This window comes from Pempheris klunzingeri, chromosome 20, assembly GCF_042242105.1.
Source record: "Pempheris klunzingeri isolate RE-2024b chromosome 20, fPemKlu1.hap1, whole genome shotgun sequence".
NCBI classification, from domain to species: domain Eukaryota; kingdom Metazoa; phylum Chordata; class Actinopteri; order Acropomatiformes; family Pempheridae; genus Pempheris; species Pempheris klunzingeri.
The window spans coordinates 18,430,024-18,452,000 of NC_092031.1; the positions used below are offsets into that span (position 1 = coordinate 18,430,024).

General features: G+C 44.6%; 2 protein-coding genes across 2 annotated transcripts in view; one reads left to right on the top strand and one right to left on the bottom strand.

Annotated features, from left to right (window-relative positions):
- The window catches only part of LOC139220215 (putative uncharacterized protein MYH16), a 38,848-nt gene extending 26,227 nt beyond the window's left edge, over positions 1 to 12,621 (top strand). Inside the window, exons 8-23 of the mRNA XM_070852285.1 lie at positions 3,323 to 3,409; positions 4,346 to 4,591; positions 4,703 to 4,820; positions 5,828 to 5,955; positions 6,047 to 6,243; positions 6,329 to 6,461; positions 6,547 to 6,763; positions 7,289 to 7,425; positions 7,547 to 7,650; positions 8,308 to 8,500; positions 8,588 to 8,791; positions 8,897 to 9,022; positions 9,123 to 9,293; positions 9,734 to 9,934; positions 10,012 to 10,158; positions 11,422 to 12,621. Of these exons, the coding sequence (XP_070708386.1) occupies positions 3,323 to 3,409; positions 4,346 to 4,591; positions 4,703 to 4,820; positions 5,828 to 5,955; positions 6,047 to 6,243; positions 6,329 to 6,461; positions 6,547 to 6,763; positions 7,289 to 7,425; positions 7,547 to 7,650; positions 8,308 to 8,500; positions 8,588 to 8,791; positions 8,897 to 9,022; positions 9,123 to 9,293; positions 9,734 to 9,934; positions 10,012 to 10,158; positions 11,422 to 11,574 (2,562 nt within the window). The 3' untranslated portion in view covers positions 11,575 to 12,621. The remainder of the gene's footprint in view (positions 1 to 3,322; positions 3,410 to 4,345; positions 4,592 to 4,702; positions 4,821 to 5,827; positions 5,956 to 6,046; positions 6,244 to 6,328; positions 6,462 to 6,546; positions 6,764 to 7,288; positions 7,426 to 7,546; positions 7,651 to 8,307; positions 8,501 to 8,587; positions 8,792 to 8,896; positions 9,023 to 9,122; positions 9,294 to 9,733; positions 9,935 to 10,011; positions 10,159 to 11,421) is intronic.
- Positions 12,622 to 14,329: 1,708 nt separating this feature from the next.
- gas7b (growth arrest-specific 7b) overlaps positions 14,330 to 21,977 on the bottom strand; it is a 57,992-nt gene continuing 50,344 nt past the window's right edge. Inside the window, exons 13-14 of the mRNA XM_070851955.1 lie at positions 20,882 to 20,980; positions 14,330 to 15,202 (exon numbers count right to left, since the gene is read on the bottom strand). Of these exons, the coding sequence (XP_070708056.1) occupies positions 15,089 to 15,202; positions 20,882 to 20,980 (213 nt within the window). The 3' untranslated portion in view covers positions 14,330 to 15,088. The remainder of the gene's footprint in view (positions 15,203 to 20,881; positions 20,981 to 21,977) is intronic.

Here is a 21,977-nt window from a genome sequence, read left to right on the forward strand (position 1 = left end):
TGGGTGGTATTCCTAATGGTGCTAGCCGAGTCCCCCCCCCCCCCCCCCCCCCTGAAAGAGGCAGGCGGAGACATGCAGGTCTTTATCTGTTCCGCAGCCTGTGTCTTCAGAGGAGCTCAAATACGACATACCTCTGCTGCAGACAGGCTCGCTATTGTTATAGACTCTGCTCCTCAGGTCGCACAGGGGAGATATCATCTGGAGATAGAGGCTGACAGACAGACAGACAGACAGACAGACAGACAGCACTATTTTCCATGGGATCTTCTCCTAACTGGAATGCCAGCCACTCTCTCACACACACACACACACACACACACATCTACGTTTACAGTGGAGAGATCTCACTCACTGAGAAACACACACAAACACACATAAAAAGCATCGGTACGTGATCTTTAAGTTATGACATGAGTATTAGATCATTCTCATCCCTGCCAGCATTCAGTCAGGTCTCCATTAAAACTCACACTAAAAAACAAATGTGAAGGCTGCACTAATTGATATATTTATATGGACAATGGGTCAAATGACAGATGCTGGATAATATCAGACAAAAGGGAGCATCTAGTTGCTGAAAGAGACAGATCATTCCCTCAGGAGTTGGTGGAGACAAAATCACTTCATAGGAGAGTGAATATCGGAATCAAATTATCAGGTGGCCAGAAACACGACTGCTGGATGGACCATTTCCTTGTCAGCCTTATAAGGGCACGATATGACAACGCTGTGTGTGTGCAGCTCGGTCCCCTGCAAACAAAATGATTATTTAATTCAAGTTTAAAGCTGCATTAATCTCTCTTATTCTGACACCTGCGGGCTGAATTTGGCAACGAGCTCAAAAATACGACATTTGTTGTTTGTATGAGTTTCCAGCAGGTCTTGAGCAACATTAACATTCATGTCAGCTCTGTTTTGAGCTCCAACAACTCCTGAGAAAATGATTTGGCTGTTTAGGTGGGGTTTTTTTTTTTTTTTTTTTGCTGAAAACAGCTGCTGATGAGAACCAAAAAAACGGTAAGTGGTGAGTGGAGCTGAGGGGGAGTGGAGCATCTGTATGGTGCTTTGACCCAGTGTTGATTGGAAAGTATTCATTAGTGCCGATTTAACAGTTTATTCACCAGAAGAAGAAAAAAAAACACAGTATAATAAATCATTAAAGGCTCAGTTCAAATAATTACGCAGATAGTTTGGGGTTTTTCTTTGCATGGCTGAGAGCTGAGTTGTGTTTGTGGCTGTGGTTGGGGAAGAGCCTCCATCTTACTGGAGGTCTGGGACACGGATGGATACCAGAGAGCATATATGCAAACATACATCGGCATGTACTCACAGACTGAACAGAGACACACTCCTTCTCCTTCACGCTCTCGTGCAGACGAAGATGAATCTCCCGTCTCCAGCAGGAGACTCTGACCCTCTATTAGCATGTGAATGGGAGTGAGCGGTGTTGGGTGGTGCTGACCCCGGAGGAGCTGTTGACTCAGCCAGCAGTGCGGAGGAGAGCGATGACTGAGCCGAGCGCTCGGTGTTAATCCCCCAGAAAGGGCCAGGTTGTAGATGCAGTGGGGTGGGGCTGGGGAGGGGCTGGGGGTGATTTGGGGCTGAGTCGGGACGGGACCGGGGGGTGAAAGGGGAGGCCCCCCCGGTGAGTATCATCTGTTTTCCCTCGTTCTGCCTGAGATGTGTCGACGGCTGTGGCTCATTGCTGCTGTCAGGGAGGCCTGAGACTGTTACAGACCACTTCCAGCATCTACGGCTGCTTTTAAAGCAGCTGTAAAAGATCGGAGGAAAAACAACAAGTGTTTTTAACAACGGAGCGCTGCCTGCTTGTGCGAGTAACTCTCTCCATGTGTGCCGTACCATGTCTGAGCGTGAGAAGGCTCTCTGACCAGCAGTTTATCATTCATACATTAGCCTCTCTCAGGTTTTCTACACTGTATTTTATTTGCTTGGCATTTCAGTGCGGATGATTTAATGTCTTTGTATTTTTGTATTTCTTTTGATGCAAGTTTTATTATCATTTGCACTATACTGATTAAATTTAACTATACCGGTGGAGAGAGTGTGCACATTAACCGTGATCCAGTGCTGAGATAGAGTCGACCGGTTGGGACCCGTCTACGTCCTGAACTTAATAGCAAAAAAAGAAAGTGAACTCTGACCTCAGTGAAGCGGCGCTCATTTAAATATATATGCAGATTGAGACTCATTCACGGAAGTTTATGCCGTTCAGAGTTATTAGTTAGAACGTCTGAACATTTGTCTTGTTAATAACGTTAACGTTACATTACCACTCATACACTCATCATCCTCAGGAGAGAGAGATGAAGAGCTGAGAGCTCTGGCTTCAGGCACTACTGGGGCCGGAGCCAACAGCTCCAGCTGATGATACACTTTAAATATATGTTGCTCCACATCTGCTTGACCTGTAATAGTTTGCTAACGCATTAACGTTAACTTCACGAGACCGTAAGATGTCTAACATGTCTGATTTTTAGCTTGCTCTGGACAAACAGACAAGCAAAGTCAACAACTAGCATGTGAATGTAGTGGAGCTGTTAAAGAAAACAACTAAATAGCCAGAGATTCAAGATTCAAGAAAACTTTATTTGTCCCCAGGGGTCAATTTAAGGCACACGTTAAGAGGCAAAGAGGCATTATGTTTCTCAGGGGTTGGTGGAGACCAAAACAGATCTATAAGGAGAGTCGTTATTGGACATATATTCATCAGTTGCATTCATGTCTGCTAGATGTATTAATGTGAAATTGCTTGGCAGCATGTAGACTTCATAAGGTGATAATATGTCAATGTATGCTGTTTACAGCTTGTTAAAACGCCCACAACTAGCCAAAAAAAGTCAGGCAGTTTTAAGGGCCTTTAACAGCTTGACGAATTTTCTTTGTGAAACAGATCAAAACCCAGCGTCGCATCGACAAAAGCGAGACTGAAAGCAGCACAGCTCGACTTTGTGGGGCGTTAGGCAGTGATCGGAGCATTGGTTCACAGGAAACAGGAGCTCGCAGATAATATTTGGACTGTGTGACAGCAGCTAACCTCTGCATCACTCTGATTGGACACCAGCTACTCTCCTGACCTCCGACCTCAGGAAAGATCACTTCCCCTCGCGGGCTGTCAATCATACAGATCCCCTGGTGGTCAAATATCCTGTCCTAGGAGGTGGCACTGCGTTCTGCTCAGAGTAGATGAAGTCTTCTGTACAGTGTTCATCAGCACTCACTTATTACTATGCTGTGCTGTTGAATCAGCATGGACTAACACTTGATGCCTATTTCCATTCTTTATCGGCTCTGTTTCCGGCAGGTCGAGAAGCAGAGAGCAGATCTAACCAGAGAGCTGGATGATCTCACTGACCGACTGGAGGAAGCAGGAGGGATCACCGCCTCACAGGTAAACCATGCACACTCTAACGCACATGCACGAAGCTGTTTTAGGTTATTCTTTACACACTTTCTTGAGTAGTTAGACGAGAAGTTTTAGACCACTGTCATCTCAGCACAAAGACTTGAAAGGGGGTTAACAGCCAGCCTGGCTCTGTCCCATAGACTATATAAAAGAAGTGGATGTAACCACCGTGCCATCACACATCGGTTTGTAGCATTTTGAAGCCTTGAGCATGATTTTATGGGCGTTGGCGTCTTGGTTTCATAGCCATCGCCATCATGGTTTTTTTGGACCATGAAGACCGCCTCTGTTTGGTCAGCCGCAGCGTTATCCCGCCTAAAACATACTCTGCTTTATCATCTATTGTCCTCTAAATCCCATAAAGCCCACACACTAACATGTTGAATCCATAATCCATACACCAAGTTGGGATTTTGCAGGGGGTTAAACACTTTAAACATTTTCTTGGCCTGGCCTGGCGACTACCTGGAGTCTCCACTGGTTGCCTGGCAACTTCAAAGTGAAGACAAAACTCAGTGATGTTGTTATTCTAAAGCTAATTTCCCAATCTTTGTCAGTCTTTAAGATAAACTAAGCTAACTGTCTCCCTGCTCCCATTTCTCCCTGGTTCATATTTAACAGACAGTTATCAGATAACACTCGGTAAGAAAATAGGCCTATATTTACATGATGTCAGTTATTGGACTTAGCTCCATGGATCCTCGCATGGATCACCTCATATGAATGATATCTAGAGACAGCTTTGTCCAGTGTGACTGCATGGCTCTGCTCTGCTGAGCTCTGCTGAATTTAGAAATGAATGCCGTCATAAATGTGCTCTATGTGCCCCGGGGGTTACGCTTTGGGGAGGATACAAGTGTGGCACCACATACCGCAGTGTTACATCCAGAACTTTACATCCAGCTCGTGTGTCATTAACAGATGGAGGTGAACAAGAAGCGAGAGGCCGAGCTGCAGCGGCTGAGGCGCGACCTGGAGGAGTCCTCTGTCCAGTCGGAGGCGCTGGCTGTGTCTCTGAGGAAACGGCACAGCGATGCCATGGCAGAGCTGAGCGAGCAGTGCGAGGCTCTGCAGCGGGTCAGGGCCAAACTGGAGAAGGAGAAACAGAACCTGAGGATGGAGGTGGACGAGCTGACCGCTTCTCTGGACAGCCTGCAGAAAGCCAAGGTCAGGACGTCGGGTCACGCGTACTAGCGCTCACGTGGGCTCGCTTAACAAGCCAGTGAAGTCGGGGTAATGTGGCTGATTGTGTGCTGGTGTGTTTGTGTCGTGCCGCAGACGTCCTCAGACAGCCAGGCGAAGAAGATGGAGGAGCAGCTGTCCGACGCCAACAGGAGAGGAGACGACCTGCAGAGGACCCTGACTGAGCTCAGTGTGGCCAAGAACAGACTCACTGGTACTGTGCACCAAGATCTTAGTCAGCTTTAACACATTCAGGGACAGTTTCTTCACTGTCTGAGCCAAGGTTTTACCATTTTGCAGAATTATTGGATTCTATTAGATTAGAAACACCAATTTGTCCAGTACAATACCACCGCCATCTGTGACCTCATGATTGAGCGAAACGTAAACATCAAATGAATCATAAAAGCAGATGTTATGGCACAACAGTTGATTTGGACTACATTAGATTGTACAGGTGTACCTGATGAAGTGGACATTTTTCCCATATATTGTGTGTCCCAAACTAAAAAGTGTGCTCCCAGTGTAGCTCATTCCTGCCTTAACCATCTTACCCAACCCTCACATCCATCCCACACCCTGCATGCTGCTGATAAAAGAAGAAATATTCAGGAGATTAAAGAAAAATCATAGAAATTACATAATAAATAAAGAGATAAATAAAGAAATGGAGAAAGAACACTTCACAGCTTCACTATCCATGAAGTCTGAGGACTGATCAAACCAAGAATGGTCACTAGTGATGCAGCAGAGACACAAATAGCCTGATTTCTATGCCAAACGTTTCCCACAATGCAACTCAATAATGTCTTCTCCCTGCCCATGTCTGTCAAACTCCATATGTCTAGTTTAGAAAGCTTTCTGAGACTAGACCTGAAGTCACCAAGTCTCCTGCAACAGTTTGAACCGTTTAAAATCAGAGGAATATTACTTTAGCAGAATAACATGACTTTTACTTTGTTCCAAGTGTTTTTTTCATCTGTCACAGAACAACGCAACAGACTCTAATATTGCTGCTTTATATCGTATATCTTTCTCAGCAACATGACCCACATCTGCTGTAGTAACCGAACAGGGATGATACCTTCACAAGACAAACAAAAAATCCCAGTGTAATCTCCTATTTTGTGTATTGCTACAGAACCCGGCATAGGTACAGTGCTCAACACCTACTGTCCGCCACAGCGCGTCACTAAACAGTGCTCCTGTGTATCTTGTCAGCTGATAATGCAGATGTGGGTCGACAGATGGAGGAGGCAGAGAGCAGAGCCAGCCAGCTGAGCCGCTCCAAGACTCTGCTCCAGTCCCAGCTGGAGGATCTGAAGAAACAACTGGACGAGGAGGTCAAGGTCAGTGAGTGTGTGTGTTTTGAACTCGTGTCTGAAAAATGAAATACCCAAAGTCCTATACTGACGTGTGTCTCTGCGGTGTGGCTGCCAGTGTAAGCAGGCGGTCAGCAGCAGCCTGAGCTCGGTGCGGCAGGAGTGCGAGGTCCTGAAGGAGCAGCTGGACGAGGAGCAGGAGAGCAAGCAGGAGCTGCAGCGACTCGTCTCCAAACTCAACAGCGAGGTGACGCTCTGGAGGAGCAAACACGAGTCTGACGCCATCCAGCACGCCGATGAGCTGGAGGACACCAAGTGCGTTGTGTTGATGCTGGCTGTCATCGGTCACATTTGACTCTCTGAATGCATCTCAGTGGTCCGAATCATGTGTGTGTCACAGGAAGAAGCTGGCAGCCAGGCTTCAGGAGGCCGAGGAGGCCGTGGAAGCCACCCAAGCCAAGTGCTCTTCACTAGAGAAAACCAAACAGAGGTTGCAGGGAGAGGTGGAGGAGCTCTGCATGGACCTGGAGAAGGTAGAGCGGGAGGATATGTTGTACAGCGCTGCGGTGCCATGAACGTCTCGGTTGTTATCTGAGCGTGTTTTCCCCCCCGTCCCAGGCCAGCAGCTGCGGTCAGAGCCTGGATAAGAAGCAGCGGGTCCTGGAGAAGCAGCTCGGAGACTGGAGGCAGAAGTGTGAGGAGCTGGTGGCAGAGGTGGAGGGCTGCCAGAAGGAGAGCAGGCAACACGCCAGCGAGCTCTTCAAACTCAAGACAGCCCATGAAGAGTCTCTGGAGCAGCTGGAGGCGCTGCGTAGGGAGAACAAGGCTTACCAGGGTACGATAGGACACGTGTGTGGGCTGGTTTAAAGGAATAGTGGGATAATATGGGAACAGAACTTGAGAAAGGAGGCTGTTAGCTCAGCTCAGCATCTGTTCTCCAAAATGATCAGAGCTAATAGCACCACCAGTGCTCACTAATTATGACGGATCTCACCAGTTTAAATGGTACGCAAACACAAATAGTAGCAGCATGTGACTAAACATTTCATCTTTTAAGTTTTTACATTTCTGTTTATGTACAGAATATAAAAAACTGAGTGAGCTGTGTTAATTACTGCCTTTAGAGTATTTCTAAGCAGAGCTGTTTCCACCAGCTTCTAGCCTTTATGCTAAGCTAGGCCAATGGCCTGCTGGCTCTAGCTTCATACTTACTACACAGACTCATCTTGCTTTCACTAATAAAAAAAAAAAGAAAAAAGAAGTATATTAACAAAAATGTCCTCCTTTAGGAGACTCAGTCACTGTAGATAACAGGAAGTCTGGTTGAATTAGATGTGTGTGTGTTTCCATTGTCTGACAGAGGAGATAACTGACCTCACAGACCAGCTCTCAGATGGAGGTAAAAGTGTCCATGAGCTCCAGAAAGCCAAGAAGAAGATTGAGATGGAGAAAGAAGAGCTGCAGGCCTCACTGGAAGAGTCCGAGGCAGCTTTGGAGGTACACAGCCCGTGGTGCTGTCAGTTTGGGATTTATGCAAACTCCTAATTCATCTTATGCCACATTTAATTCAGTATATCTAGGATAACTCTTCCTTCCTTCCCTCCCTCCCTCCTCCCAGGCTGAGGAGACCAAGGTGCTGAGGCTGCAGCTGGAGGTGTCTCAGGCTAAAGGAGACCTGGAGCGCAGACTTCAGGAGAAGGAGGAGGAGATAGAAGCCGCGAGGTACCTCAGCTTCCTCCCAGTCTTTCATTGCTCTCGTCCCTTAGACATAAAATCCACCACTGACCCTGAACCGCTAAAGATCTGGGTGGGAAAATATCTTTATTTTGCTTTCTTGCAAATAGTCAGATGCAAGGAGTCATAATCACAGCACTCTGATATTTTTCTGTTTAACGTGAACCTACAGCGAGCAGCCAATTACCACTGTTTACCATAAATATTGGAAACAGGGGGAATCATGTAGCCTGCTGACAAAATCCACCCTCAGACTCCTCTAAAGCACACTAATTAACATGTCTCACATAAGCCGATGAGTGAAAAACAGAAGTTGCAGTTTTCCACAGTACCTATAATAAAATGGCAGTTTACGTAGCATATGTATATATTTACTTTTTCTTTTAATTTGAGTTATTTCTGTTTTATTTATTTTTTTCCTTTTTATTTGTATATTTTTCCTGGTATAATTGTTTACAGCGTTTTAGCACATGTGCCTGTTCCCAACTCTGGAAAGCATTCTGTGTGTTTAGCTTGGCAATTACAGACAGCACTAGTGCTTCTCATCCTGTCATTCATTATCATTAGAGGTAAGGCCAGTCTCATTAACCCCCGCTTCACTGCCTCTGCAGTGATAAATAATCCATCCTTTTCCTTCTCTGTCAGAAAAAGCCACCAGAGGGCGCTGGAGTCCCTGCAGGCCAGTCTGGACGTGGAGGTGAAGGGCAGAGCGGAGGGACTGAAGCTGAAGAAGAAACTGGAGGCCGACGTCAACGAGCTGGAGCTGCAGGTGGACCTGCTCACCAAGAGCAACGCGGAGCTGAGCAAGAACAGCAAGAAGATGCAGCAGCAGATCAAGGTCTGACGAGAAGATACAGGATGGCTTTCATTAAACAGTCTGCTTTTCTGTGAGGATCTGTCTCACACTTACTGTCTTACATCCCAGGACCTGCAGGCTCAGCTGGAGGAGGAGGTGAGGAGCCATGAGGAGCGCAGGGAGGAGCAGGCAGCCTTAGAACGTCGCTGCTCCCTATTGGTCACCGAGGGAGAGGAGACCCGTGCAGCCCTGGAGAGCGCAGAAAGGGCTCGCAAGGCCCTGGAGCCTGAGCTGCAGGAGGCCAACGAGAAATACAGCGACCTCAACAACCAGGTGATACGTAGCATCACTTTGCTCCCGGAGACGTCGGGTGCAAACACACTCACGCGTTGGCAGGGTCGGCGTGGACTCTCTCAATGTTTTGTCTTGTGCGTTCAGTTTCAGTCGGCTCTGAGTGGGAGGAGGAAGCTGGAGGTGGATCTCCAGACTCTGCAGCAGGAGCACGAGGAGCTGCAAGGAGAGCTGAGAGGCTCCACAGACAAGGTCAAGAAGGCCAACTATGAGGTAAAAGACAACCGGTGTTTGATTTACAGCAGCAGAGATGTAACTCGCGTTTGCTTATCCGAGATCATATATTCTAAACGGAATGGCGGGATTCTTTCAGCTGGCGCGAGTGGGGGAGGAGCTGCGTCTGGAGCAGGAACACACCCTCCACCTGGAGAGGGTGAAGAAAGGCCTGGAGGCTCAGATCAAAGACATGAGCAGCAGGCTGGACGAGGCCGAGCAGATGGCTCTGAAAGGAGGCAAGAAGATCATCCAGAAGTTGGAGGGAAAGGTGGGCTGTGATGGACACGTCACACTAGAGTTTGACGGAGGGCCACACAGGACAGGACATGATATTAATGCAGGAGCCACATTAAAGCTCTTATGTTGTAGTTTGGTTTACAAACAGATTTATAATTAGTTAAATTAGCACAAACTGATGACCAATGACCTGTGGTGCCATCTTAAAGACAAACGTTGCACTTTATTTGACTCAAAGAACAGCCAAACTGATCTTATGTGGTCTGTCCAAAGCTGAAAAACATCATATTTGATTCACCAAAACCTTTAAAGGGACATTCCACCCAGTTGGTAGATTTGACCACCTCCTGTAAGTAACATATATGGAGGCGGAATGACTTTTAATGATTTTTATGATAGAAGACTGATATGGTATGGCATGGTATTGTACACTGTAGTGTAGTATGGTCACTGCAGCATGTGTGCGTGCAGGTGAAGGAGCTGGAGCTGGAGTTGGACTCGGAGCAGAAGCGGCACGCAGAGACGGTGAAGACGCTGAGGAAGAATGAGCGTCGTTTGAAGGAGCTGCTGTTTCAGTCCGAGGAGGACCAGAAGAACCAGCAGAGGATGCAGGAGCTGGTGGAGAGGCTGCAGAACAAGATGAAGGCCTACAAGAGACAAGTGGAGGAGGCTGTAGGTCCCGTCGTCCTCTGACACACAGCACATTGATTCATTCCATTTCGCTCACGCATGCACTGTTGTCACCGCAGGAGGAACAAGCTAACATGAACTTGGCGAAGTACAGGAAGACCGTCCATGAGCTGGATGACGCTGAGGAGCGAGCTGACATTGCTGAGTCGGCACTCACCAAGATCAGGACCAAGAACAGGGGCAGCTTCGGCAAAGGATACTCCTCTGTACGTATTCTAGTGTCATCCTGCTGTGACTAACGTGGTCTACAGTTGGTGTCTGTCATTATTCAGAGTTAGAGCTGAATGTTAACCCTCCAGGAGTTGGCATTCACTTCAAATCAAATAAGTGATTTTCATTCTATAATCGAAGGACACAATCCTTCATCCTGCCTACCACTTTAATAGTCTAAAATTCAACACTGTAGCTGTAACACATTAAAGTTTATATTCTTAGTTCTAAGGAAAGTCAAGCATATCTTAGCATTAACAACATACTGCGACTCTGAAGGACAAGCAGTATTGACGATGGGTGGATGGATGGATGGGTGGATGTTAGAAGACCAAAACATTCCCAAATCAAATGGTTTCATTTGGTGCTGGACTGTATCATCAGATCAAAACTTTTATTTGTCCACTTCTTTGGTTTGTGACCAAACACCTGGATGATACTAATAACGTTCCCATCAGCCTTGGCCGCACTGCTAATTCCAATCTGTGATGCTAACAGGCTAAACTAAGATGGCAGACCCCAGCTAACCATCACCATGTTAGCATTGTCATTATGAGCATGTTGGCGGTCAGTCACCATATCATTTATTAAAAAATAAAATGTTCAAATGAACCAGCCGCTATACTTTTATAGTCTGTACTGTCACTGCATCCCTTGTGCTGCAGTATGTTCTTATTTACTCTAAAGCGTGGACCAGTTTTTAGTCAATAAAACTGAGGCAAACTGCAAAATGAAATGTGTCCATTATGAATAAAAATACACTTATTTTAAGTATTATATAAGTATTAATAAGTATAATAAGTATTTTTTGTGTGTAGGTTTTTTTTATTGGCCAGCATGAACAGGAGGGATGATTACAGCCAGGAAGAACTGGTTGTGTTTTAATGGGCATCTGACTATTGTTGTAAGACTGACGTGAAAAACTGTGAGACTAATGTACTGTGAAATATTTTAGTACCTTTGAGACACATCTTTTCTCAGCATGTGCAAAGAAAAAAGAGCTTTTTGTTTAAATATGGTAGGTAACACACAAGAAACAGTTCTACTGACTGGCTATTTTCAATTTGTTGCAATTTTAGTCCAAAATTAAAAAAATTTAATTGCACTGTAATATTTTTTTAGTTTAGTTTTAGTTGACCAAAACCCCCTTTATCTCTGCAGGGGTGATCAGTATCTCCGCAGGGGAGATCCCAGAGGTAGGGTTTCTGTCTGTGGTTGTTGTCTGATTACTGACTCTGAGGTGCTCTGTGCTCCACCAGGGTTACAGCACCCCGTACCCCGGCCTGGTCCGGTCACCCAGCTCTGTGGGCTCAGAGGGCAGAGGGGAGAAGATCCTCAACGATGACAACGAGTCTGTCAGCTCCCTCATCCCGGCGTATCTCAACTCCCTCAAGAAGCTCATGGTCGACTAGAAATGCAGCTGCGATGTCATCGTGACGCCACGGCGGTCAGCTCTGAGTCCCACCCCGCTCGGGCTCTAATGTCTTTTGAAGAAGTGAAACATGGTACAGTATGAAGTTTGAAACATCAGAGGCTGAAACTACAGTTTCACAACACATTCAGGTCCTAAACAAACCTGCTAGTGTGTACTGTACAACGCCAGCGATCAGTTCCATTCCTTCCTCTTTGTTATCACTGCAGTCTGTAAGGTCACAGCTTTAATAACACACTTTTATATCCACTTTTTATAATGTCATATTTGTATGTGAAACAGATTCAGTATGGAAAACTGTACTGGAACACTTCATCACAAAGACCAGTCATTAGTCATTTATAAGCCATCAGTTAATTATGATTAACAAATCCTTCATTTACATTTATAATAGACAGAAATAACCACTGGCTGTTAATCTAAAGACTGAAGTAGTCACCATTTATAGATACATAGTGTACCGTGGTCCACAATGTTCTCTAGTCACCGCCATTACACCAACAACACCGAGAGCTAATGTACTCTACTAACACTGCATCCCATAACTCTGACATTTTCTGTTGGTGAGTACAACAGAACAACGTTAGCTAGGCTAGACATGAAATAGTCTGAGCACAACTTTGTACACTTTGAGCTATAACCTACATTTATACATGCTGAATCCCGTATTTCCTACCAGACAATATTTCCTACCTATAAGAACAAATGTGAAAGCCTTTAGATGAATACAGTTAGCAGCTGTGTTTAAATTACATATATATTACATTAAAATAATTTGCATTTAGATATAAATGAATAGTTCCTCATTAACTAATGGTTTATAAATGACTAACAAACCCACCACATAAGATTTGCAACAAGGTGTCATCAGTGCACAGTTTGTTTGAGGTCAATAGTAAGAAATGCAGTAATGGATTTGACCTAAACTACCTGAGAAAGTCCACATGTATCTTTGTCTAAACGTTTAACCACATCTTTATTATCGCTGCCAAGGCCTGTAACAAACCATTTTATTGTTGAATGTGAAAATCAGGGTTTTTTTTTTTTTAGGCAAAATAAAAGACCTTTTTCATTTATTATGTCTTCTCTCTGTGCCTTCTTCCATTTAGGGGTCAAACAAAAATAAAGTGGGAAGGACCACGGTGTGACATAAGATACATATTCTCATTTTTATTAATGAAAAAAAAGCCAACCGTCAGCTGTTAATGTACAAACACATCTCACTCATCTTCTCTCAGCTGTCCACTGAAAGAATTTTGTACAACACTTAGCTCGTGCAGGCAGCAGCATTGGCACTGAATCCAACTGAAGCAACTTGACTTATATTTCCTAGGATATTTAAGAGGGCTGTTGTTTCTTTTGCATGTAAAACACGTCTATGTTTTATATATTATCAGTACCGGTTTTCTGTATATCTCATGTCTTTGTGTAAGATCCCTCTATTTACTGTATTTTACATCAATCACTCGACTCCCTCCTTTCATTGCAAATCACACATCCATCCCATATATGTACACATAACCACAACACTCCCAACTTCCATTAGTAATAAAATGTGTAACAAGTAAGTTCTCTTTAGAATACTTTTCATGTGAACAGCAACTTACAGTATACTCAGTAAAAATCATTTGGGTATAAAGTGCAATTGGCTGATTTTTTAATTCTTATTAGGAATGAAGTCAAACACAGGTGGAAATGAAACAGAGTGGTCTTCAACTTCCGGGTTCTAATTTTCTTCAGAGAGGCGAACAAGTGTGGAAACATTTAGGATCTGCGTCCTCTGCGGTTGAGCGTTCACTAAACCCCCGACCCCGAACACTGTTTGTTACCGATGAGCTACTGACAGTCACAGCACGGACGGTGTGGAGGACAGCGTCTCTTATCAAGAGCCAAAAACAAAATGTAATACATGAATTAGATAATGAGTTAATGGAGACGAGGGACAGGAATCTAGAACCGGTTCCAATTGAGGAACAGTTCCAGATTGTCCCGACCCATGTGATTCATTTACCAGCTCTTTTCATCCTTTTTCTGACAACTGTGCGATGAAAACATTGACGTCAAACTCTTGCATCTAAGCTGCAGGAGACTCGTAAAAAAAGGAGTGAAGGCGGAGAGGAAGAAGCGTGTCCAAAGCCTGGCTGCATTTCAAGACATGAAAGATGACAACAGCGCTGGTTGCAATGTGTGTAAAATGATTATTTCAAGTAAGGGTGGAACCACCGGCAACATGCCGAAACATCTTTCTACCCATCATGGGCGTAAATTCCAGGACTGCTGTGTATTTGACTCTATGCACGAGTGCCGCTGCCTCCCAACCGAGCAGCAGGTCTGTTACTGAGGGGAATGATCAGAAATATTATTGTAAGATTGGTGCCAAACATGCAGGCTCCACTCCATCTGAGAGGGTGTTCTCCAACAGCTGGAGACACCATCAGCCACAGAGGTCTGCGATCCTCCCAGAGAAAGCACTCATGCTCACTTTCTGCTGATTTTATGGGCCAGTTTTAGATTTTCCGAGTCATATCTTTTTAAGAAAAGTTTTTTTTTGTATGTTTATTGATGTCGAACATGTTGTAATGTTCAAATATTAACATTTAACCGTTAGAACAAGTTCAAATGTCTTTAGACACACATGGTGGCCACACAGTCAGAGGTGATAAAACAGGTACAGACTCTGTGCAGGCCTCGTTTTTTTTCCACACAAAAAAATGATCAGGAATTAATAACGGAATCGACACACTATCTTATTGTAGCTAATAAAGTCTGTCCTCCACAGTCGTCGTTTCAGTGTCTAGCTCTGAGTGGTGAATGTGCCACCGATTTCATTGTTTTCATGATTTTCTCCATGTGCGACAGGCGCAGCAACAGTAACAAAGGGGGGCGGGGCTTAGCAAGCACTCGACACCTGCACATAGTGGACATTAGTACTGAAATACTTTAGTCTTCTTTTGGTACAAAGTAACACTCTTAGGTCAGAATTCATTTTGCTTTGCAGCATCAGTTAAATCACTTGTGTAGTTCTGATGTCACGCGTGTCAGAATCAGAGACTTACCTCACGGAGCAGAAGCACACACAAGCAGCAGCATTGCACCGCTGCAGGACATAAAGCTGTTCAACATTTACAGGTGTTAAATATTTGTTGTTGGTGCTTCCTGATCATTTGCCTCACGGTTCGCACCCATGGTTCCCATTCTCCTGCGCCGCAACAGAAAAACTACCAGCTGTCACCATCTGACATCTTCATTCATCGCTTGGCGCAAAACTCCCCAAATACTGACTTCATCCTCAGCAGGCTGCTCGCGGGGAGGTGAAGAGCCAGCGAGCGCTGACTGATCATCCCTCAGTCTGTTAGGAGTCACAAGTGGATCAGTGTTGGGGGGTGGGGGGTGGGGGTGGGGGTGAGTGGAGATCCCAGCACAGATTTCATCTTCCAGTCAGTCCTCAGGCATGTAGAAGTCTGTGTGAGCTGAGCCGTCACACAGCACTGAGGTCAGATCTCGATGTCTACTGGCCTGATGTCTCCAGTCTTGTTCTCGCACACCCACAGCTCTCTGTCTCTGGCCGGGTCCACGCACTGCAGGAGCTGGTCCACCGGCTCCATCGTCTGGACACACAGAGAGCAGCAGTCAGTTGATTGCACACACACACACACACACACCTTAACTCTGTAGACATCAGGTAAGATGTCTACCTCTGCTGGTGTAAATGGGGTATACATACATACATACACACACACACACATATATATATATATATACACACACTGTAAGAGCCATTTCTGTGCATTTGTATTGTATTAGATATCTTTGTTTAGTTTTTGCTGTGAGCTTCCCACCACTGGGGGCATCCCTGCTGTGACATGCGAGAGGGCTTATAATCAGCCAGGTGATGCACCCAGGTGTGGACTGATGGGAAGAGAAGAAAACAGTTTTAGAACGTGTCGAAAGGTGACGTGTCGTGTCGTGTCGTGGCGTGGTGTCAGGTTGTTTGTTCAATTCAGAATTGGTAATCTGCTATAGGAAACTGGAACCGAAGAACATAACAATAAACAGCACCATATTGTGGATAAAGCAGCGGAGTGGACATGTCATTTACACGCTTCAAAACATCCTCACCATCAGCTATGGAGGAAAAAGCATGCTTTGGAGAAACAGGCAGAGCAAATAAGGAGGAAACAAGAACAATTGGAAATTGAAACACAACTGGCAGCATCTGCTGCAAAACTGGCAGTGTTAAGTTCCTCACCACAGAGCAGTGTGGCAAGTAAACACTACATTAAGTCTAAAACTGTTTCATTGAGGACAGCGCTGGATGCTGCTGCCGTTCGGCTACTGGCGTGTCTTTGTTTGGTTCCGGAGCTACTGGAGCTGCGGTCAGTCAGGAGGAACCGGGACGTCAGCACAGCACACCTGTATGCCGGCCAACGCTGAGGTATGTGTAGCTCCACACTAGAAGGCCTTTGAGAGGGTAACGTTACCGGTGAACGTGTGCACACATCTTTACGCGTAAAATCCAATGCATTGGTGTTGACTGCCTGAGCGTAACGGAGCGCGAATGCAATTTGCATAAGACTGTGCGCATATGCAAATGACAGACTGATTATTTGCATAATCATGGGCATTAAAGAAAACGAGACTGAGACTGAACTCTTAAAGGAGACAGAAAAACAAGTTAATCTAGGAGCAAGTGGGGGAGATCTCTCTGTGAAAAAGCGTCCTTTTAAATTGACAGAAAAGGCCATAATGGCAAAGGTTGTAAAGCTGCAAAAAGAGAGAAAGAGTAAGTTAAAAAATGCAGTCATTCTTAAAAACATGATTGTTGATTTGATGGGTGATTAAAAACTTTGTAAAGGAGGTGAAAAGTACATTTGAGAAATATACTAAGCTGTGTGATGAAGCTGCTGCAAACCATCAATCTTAATTGAAGTTTTTGCCACCAGATGAGTTTGAAAAGAACGAAACGTGGTTTAAAGCAAAAATGCTATCTGTCAATGAGTTTATCACACAGGTAAACAAGTGGTTGGTTGAAAATAAAAGTTGCCTTCCGGATGAAGTTGCTGAGGGTGATGAGTTGAACAAAGGGCCTCAGGCTGAAAGGAATGAAGTGGATTCCCAAACTCTGCATACAAATGTGGAGCCTCACCACAGAGCAGTGTGGCAAGTAAACACAGCAAGCATTCAGATGGAATGGCATCTTATTTAAAGCTTTCCGTCCCAAAGGCAAAGCTGGAAGTTGCTCCCAAGCAGGAAGCATCCATCAACACACAAGGACACACCGCAAATAAGAATCTCAGTGCTCAAGCAACACCTCTTCAAGGCACTGAAGCTCTCTACAGGTTGTTACACAAACAAAATGAAGTAACAGAACTACTGGTTCAAACGCAGAGGTTTCAATTTCTACCACGCAGAGACGTGCCTACTTTTAATGGAGATCCTTTGCAATTTAGGGCTTTCGTGAGTGCCTTTGAGCAATGTGTGGAAACAAAAATGCAAAAAGGAGACTGCTTGTACTATTTGGAACAATTCACTGGGGGGCAGCCTAGAGAGCTGGTTCGCAGTTGCCAACATTTACCATCAGACAGAGCTTATGATGCAGCCAAAGATCTTACCAAACATTTTGGAAATGAATTAAAAATCACAGCTGCTTATGTGAACAAGTTAACTGAATGGCCTACTGTTAAGGCAGAGGATAAAAACGGCCTGCAAGCCTATGCGTTGTGCTTGGCTGAATGCTGCAACACTATGCAGGAGCTGCGATATTTGGATGAACTCAATATGCCTGCCAACATGAAAAACTTCTGTCTGCACTGTAAACATGGACACACATTGGATCAGTGTTCTCAGTTAAAAAGGTGGTGTGCTTCGGTTGCCTACACACAGGGCACATGAGCAAGGACTGCAGTAAGCGCATATCTTGCTTGTTTTGTAGCCAAACCCACCCCAGCATCCTTCATATTGAGAAAAAAGTAAAGAGGAGGACTGGCCAAAGGAACAATTGGTGAGTGGCACAGCTGTCTCCACGTGTGGTCATACAGGGGCCGGGGGCAGTAACGGCATCCTTCCAATCCTGCCAGTCAATGTGAAGTGTACAAAAGGAAACAAGGTGATTCAAGTGTACGCATTTTTGGATCCAGGAAGCACTGACACTTTTTGCTCTGAGAATCTAAAAGAGAAACTCAACATTAAAGGAAAAAGAACAAGTATTCACCTACATACCATGGGCCACACTGCCACCGTGCCAAGCTACATGGTCGAGGGTTTGGAAGTTTCTGGTCTCACTGACAATCAGTACTTTACACTTCCCAGTACATTTACACAACAGGAAATGCCAGTGTCAGTAGACAACATAATCAGTGAAGAAGAATTGGCCAAGTGGTCTTATCTTAGAGATGCACATATTCCTCATATTAATGCCAACGTTGATTTGTTAATTGGTACAAACGCCTCAAAGTTAATGGAACCATGGGAGGTGATCAACAGTCGGGGAGAGGGGCCATATGCTGTGAAAACTCTTCTTGGATGGGTGATTAATGGACCTCTGCAGGGAAACAGTGCGAGACTGGCCACACTACAGCATTTGTTAATCGTATTGGTGTTGGCAAACTGGAAGAGCTGTTAATAAATCAATATAATCAGAATTTCAGTGAGCGGTTATCTAACGACAAAGAGGAGATGTCATTGGAGATCGAACACTTGATTCAAGGAAGATGGATTGAAAGTCCAAAATTTCTGTGGAAAATGGAAAATGAGTGGCCGGTGCAGACTGTGGATTCACAGATTGGTGATGACCCAGAAGTTAAAAGGAACTTCACAGTGAATGCAGTTATTGCTGAAACTGCTGCAAATGCCACTCAAAAGTTGATCGCTTACTTTTCCAGTTGGAAAAGATTGAGAATTGCAGTAGGTTGGATGCTCAAATTGAAAAGGATCCTGTTGAATTTAAGCCAAAAAAGGAAGCAGCTTATTTCCGCACACATCAGTGGTGATAGTGGTCAGTCAACAGATGTTAAAGTGGAGATGCAGAAATTTAAAGCCACCTTTGGAGACCAAAGACTGTCTGTGGATGACCTGTCTGAAGCTGAAACCTCTATTGTTCACTTCAGCCAGTTGGAAAGATTTCCTGATGAGATTGCTGCACTCTCCTCTGGAAAGTCTAAAGTGAAGAGGGAAAGCACCATCTATAAACTTGACCCAATTTATGATGGAGGCCTTTTGAGAGTCGGAGGACGATTAAATAAATCTTCCATGCCTGAAGATACAAAACACCCGTTCCTTCTGGCCAAAGACCAACACATATCAGGTCTCATGCTCCGCCATATTCACGAACAACTGGGCCATGGTGGCAAAAATCATGTACTCGCCAAGCTGAGAAAAAGATATTGGATCACAAATGCTGATTCAGCTGTGAGTAAGGTAATAACAAAATGTTACATCTGCAGACGTATGAGAGGAAAGGTAGGTGAGCAAAAAATGGCATACCTCCCCACTGAAAGAATTGAGCCTGATCTCCCACCGTTCACACATGTTGGTGTGGATTATTTTGGTCCTATTGACGTGAAAAGAGGGCACACTATCCTAAAGCGCTACGGAGTTCTTTTCACTTGCATGTCCAGTAGAGCAGTCCATTTGGAGATTGCCAATTCACTCGATACAGACAGGAGGTTCATCTGCCGTAGAGGGCAAGTCTCTACAATGCGATCGCACAATGGAACTAACTTTGTAGGAGCCGAAAGGGAGCTCAGGGAAGCTTGGACTTCATTGGATAATGACAAAGTTCAAAGAACTATGGCACAGGAAGGAATTAAATGTATTTTCAACACTCCTGCCTCATCCCATCATGGCGGCATCTGGGAACGTATCATACGTATGGTCAGGAAAATTCTTAACACTGTGCTTCGTCAACAATGTTTGGATGAGGAAGGACTTCACACAGTGTTATGTGAAGTGGAAGCCATACTTAATGATCGTCCTATAACAAAGTTGTCCAATGACCCAAATGACCTGGAACCATTAACACCAAATCACATCCTGTTAATGAAAGGAAAACCAGTTTTGCCGCCTGGAATCTTTGAAAAAAGAGACATGTACATAAAAAGAAGATGGAGACAAAGTCAATACTTAGCTGATCTCTTCTGGAAGAGGTGGATTCAAGAATACTTACCTTTACTGCAAGAAAGGCAAAAATGGAATACGGAAAAAAAGAAATTTTGTACCTGGAGATGTTGTTGTCATTGTTGATTCAACAGCTCCTCGTGGATCCTGGATACTTGGAAGGATACTGGAGACTTACACTGATAAAAAAGGGCTGGTTCGTTCTGTACGTCTCCAGACCAAGACTAATGTGCTTGAGAGACCAGTGACAAAGATATGTCTTCTTTGTGAAGCAACTGAATAAAAACCACGGTTCATGATTTATACTGTTATGTCAACCAGAGAGTTGAATTTTCATTTTGTATGGTTCTAATTTCAGTTGTAATTTTAATGGCTCTTTATGTAAAATTTATTTTGAATTGCTTTGTCTTCTGACAGAACCAATTAGGGGCCGGTGTGTAAGAGCCATTTCTGTGCATTTGTATTGTATTAGATATCTTTGTTTAGTTTTTGCTGTGAGCTTCCCACCACTGGGGGCATCCCTGCTGTGACATGCGAGAGGGCATATAATCAGCCAGGTGATGCACCCAGGTGTGGACTGATGGGAAGAGAAGAAAACAGTTTTAGAACGTGTCGAAAGGTGACGTGTCGTGTCGTGGCGTGGTGTCAGGTTGTTTGTTTAATTCAGAATTGGTAATCTGCTATAGGAAACTGGAACCGAAGAACATAACAATAAACAGCACCATATTGTGGATAAAGCAGCGGAGTGGACATGTCATTTACACGCGTCAAAACATCCTCACCATCAGCTACCAGGTGCCCCTGATCGATTGGCGAAAAGGGGTCACTACATACACACACACACATATATATACATATGCATACATATATATACATATGCATACATATATATACATACATATACACACACACATACATATATAAAAATAAAAGCACATGATGTATTAAGGTATGTATGGTAAGGATGTTATGTAACATAATATAATCTTCCTCCTCTTAACAGTACATGTAACAGGGACAGATTCCCACCTTTTCTACAGTTCACAAAATGGTCCCAGACCTGCTAAAATGTTCCTCTGCTGTTATTTGACCCAGCTATCATACATGTCAGCTGTCATTCAGACAGCTTCACCCTCTGTCGAGAGCAGCTGTTCGTTTTAACTTTTACTTACACTTTGGTTGAACATGTCCGTCTCATGCCGAAGGGTGGTGTACTGACACAGATGCTGCCTGATCATCTCCACCCGCTCCACCTCCAGCCGCTCTAGCTCCTGTGGAAGAGAGCAGTTAGTAACGCCTGAGTCACAGAAGGATCTCTGCACCTCCGTCTGTCTGCACTGAGCAGCGGTCTGTTAACAGGGGACGTGTGATGAAATGTCATGTTGTGCTGTTTATAGGTGTATTCTGCAAGTGTGAATACTTGGTGAGCCATCTAGTTTGACACAAATAGACACAAATACCTGAAACTTTCTCTATAGAACTGAAACACAAAGCTTTTTCTAAAAAAACTTGAACTGTGAAATCATAGTCATTAGTTGTTACTTGATGAGTAATGAACACACATACAGTCTTAGGCTGGTGTGAGGAAATGCTGTAAAATAAGAACGCTTTCAAAAATACAACATTGAATTGTTTGTTCTCATGGAGTTACAAAAAGCACAGTGAGCGGACAGAAGAAATCTAAATCAAATCAATATTTGGTGTGACCTCCCTCTGACCACCCTCTGCCTTCATCAGTTCTTCTAGGAACAGGGATTTTATAGGATCATAGTCTGGTGTGTGATTAACCAGTTATAGCAAACAGGTGCTAATGATCATCAGTTTCATATGTAGGTTGAAACACAGTCATTAACTGGAACAGAAACAGCTGCAGGAGGATTAAAACTGGGTGAAGAACAGCCAAACAGGTCATCATGTTCAGACTGAGCACAGCAACAAGACACAAGGTGGTTCTACTGCATCAGCAAGGTCTCTGCCAGGCAAACATGTCAGAGCAGACTGGGGTTTCAGGATGTGCTGTTCAAGAAGAAGCACAAAGAAACGGGCAGCGCTGAGGACGGTAGACGCAGCGGTCAGCCAAGGAGACTTGGTGCAGCTGATAAAAGACACATTATGTTTACTTCCCTTTAAAGTCTAAAGATGTCCAGCAGCCATCAGCTCAGAACCAGCAGAAACCAGTGGGACCAGTTACACCATCTACTGCCCAGAGAAGTCTGGCCAGAAGTGGTCTTCATGGAAGAATCGTGGCCAGAAAGCCAAACCTCTGAG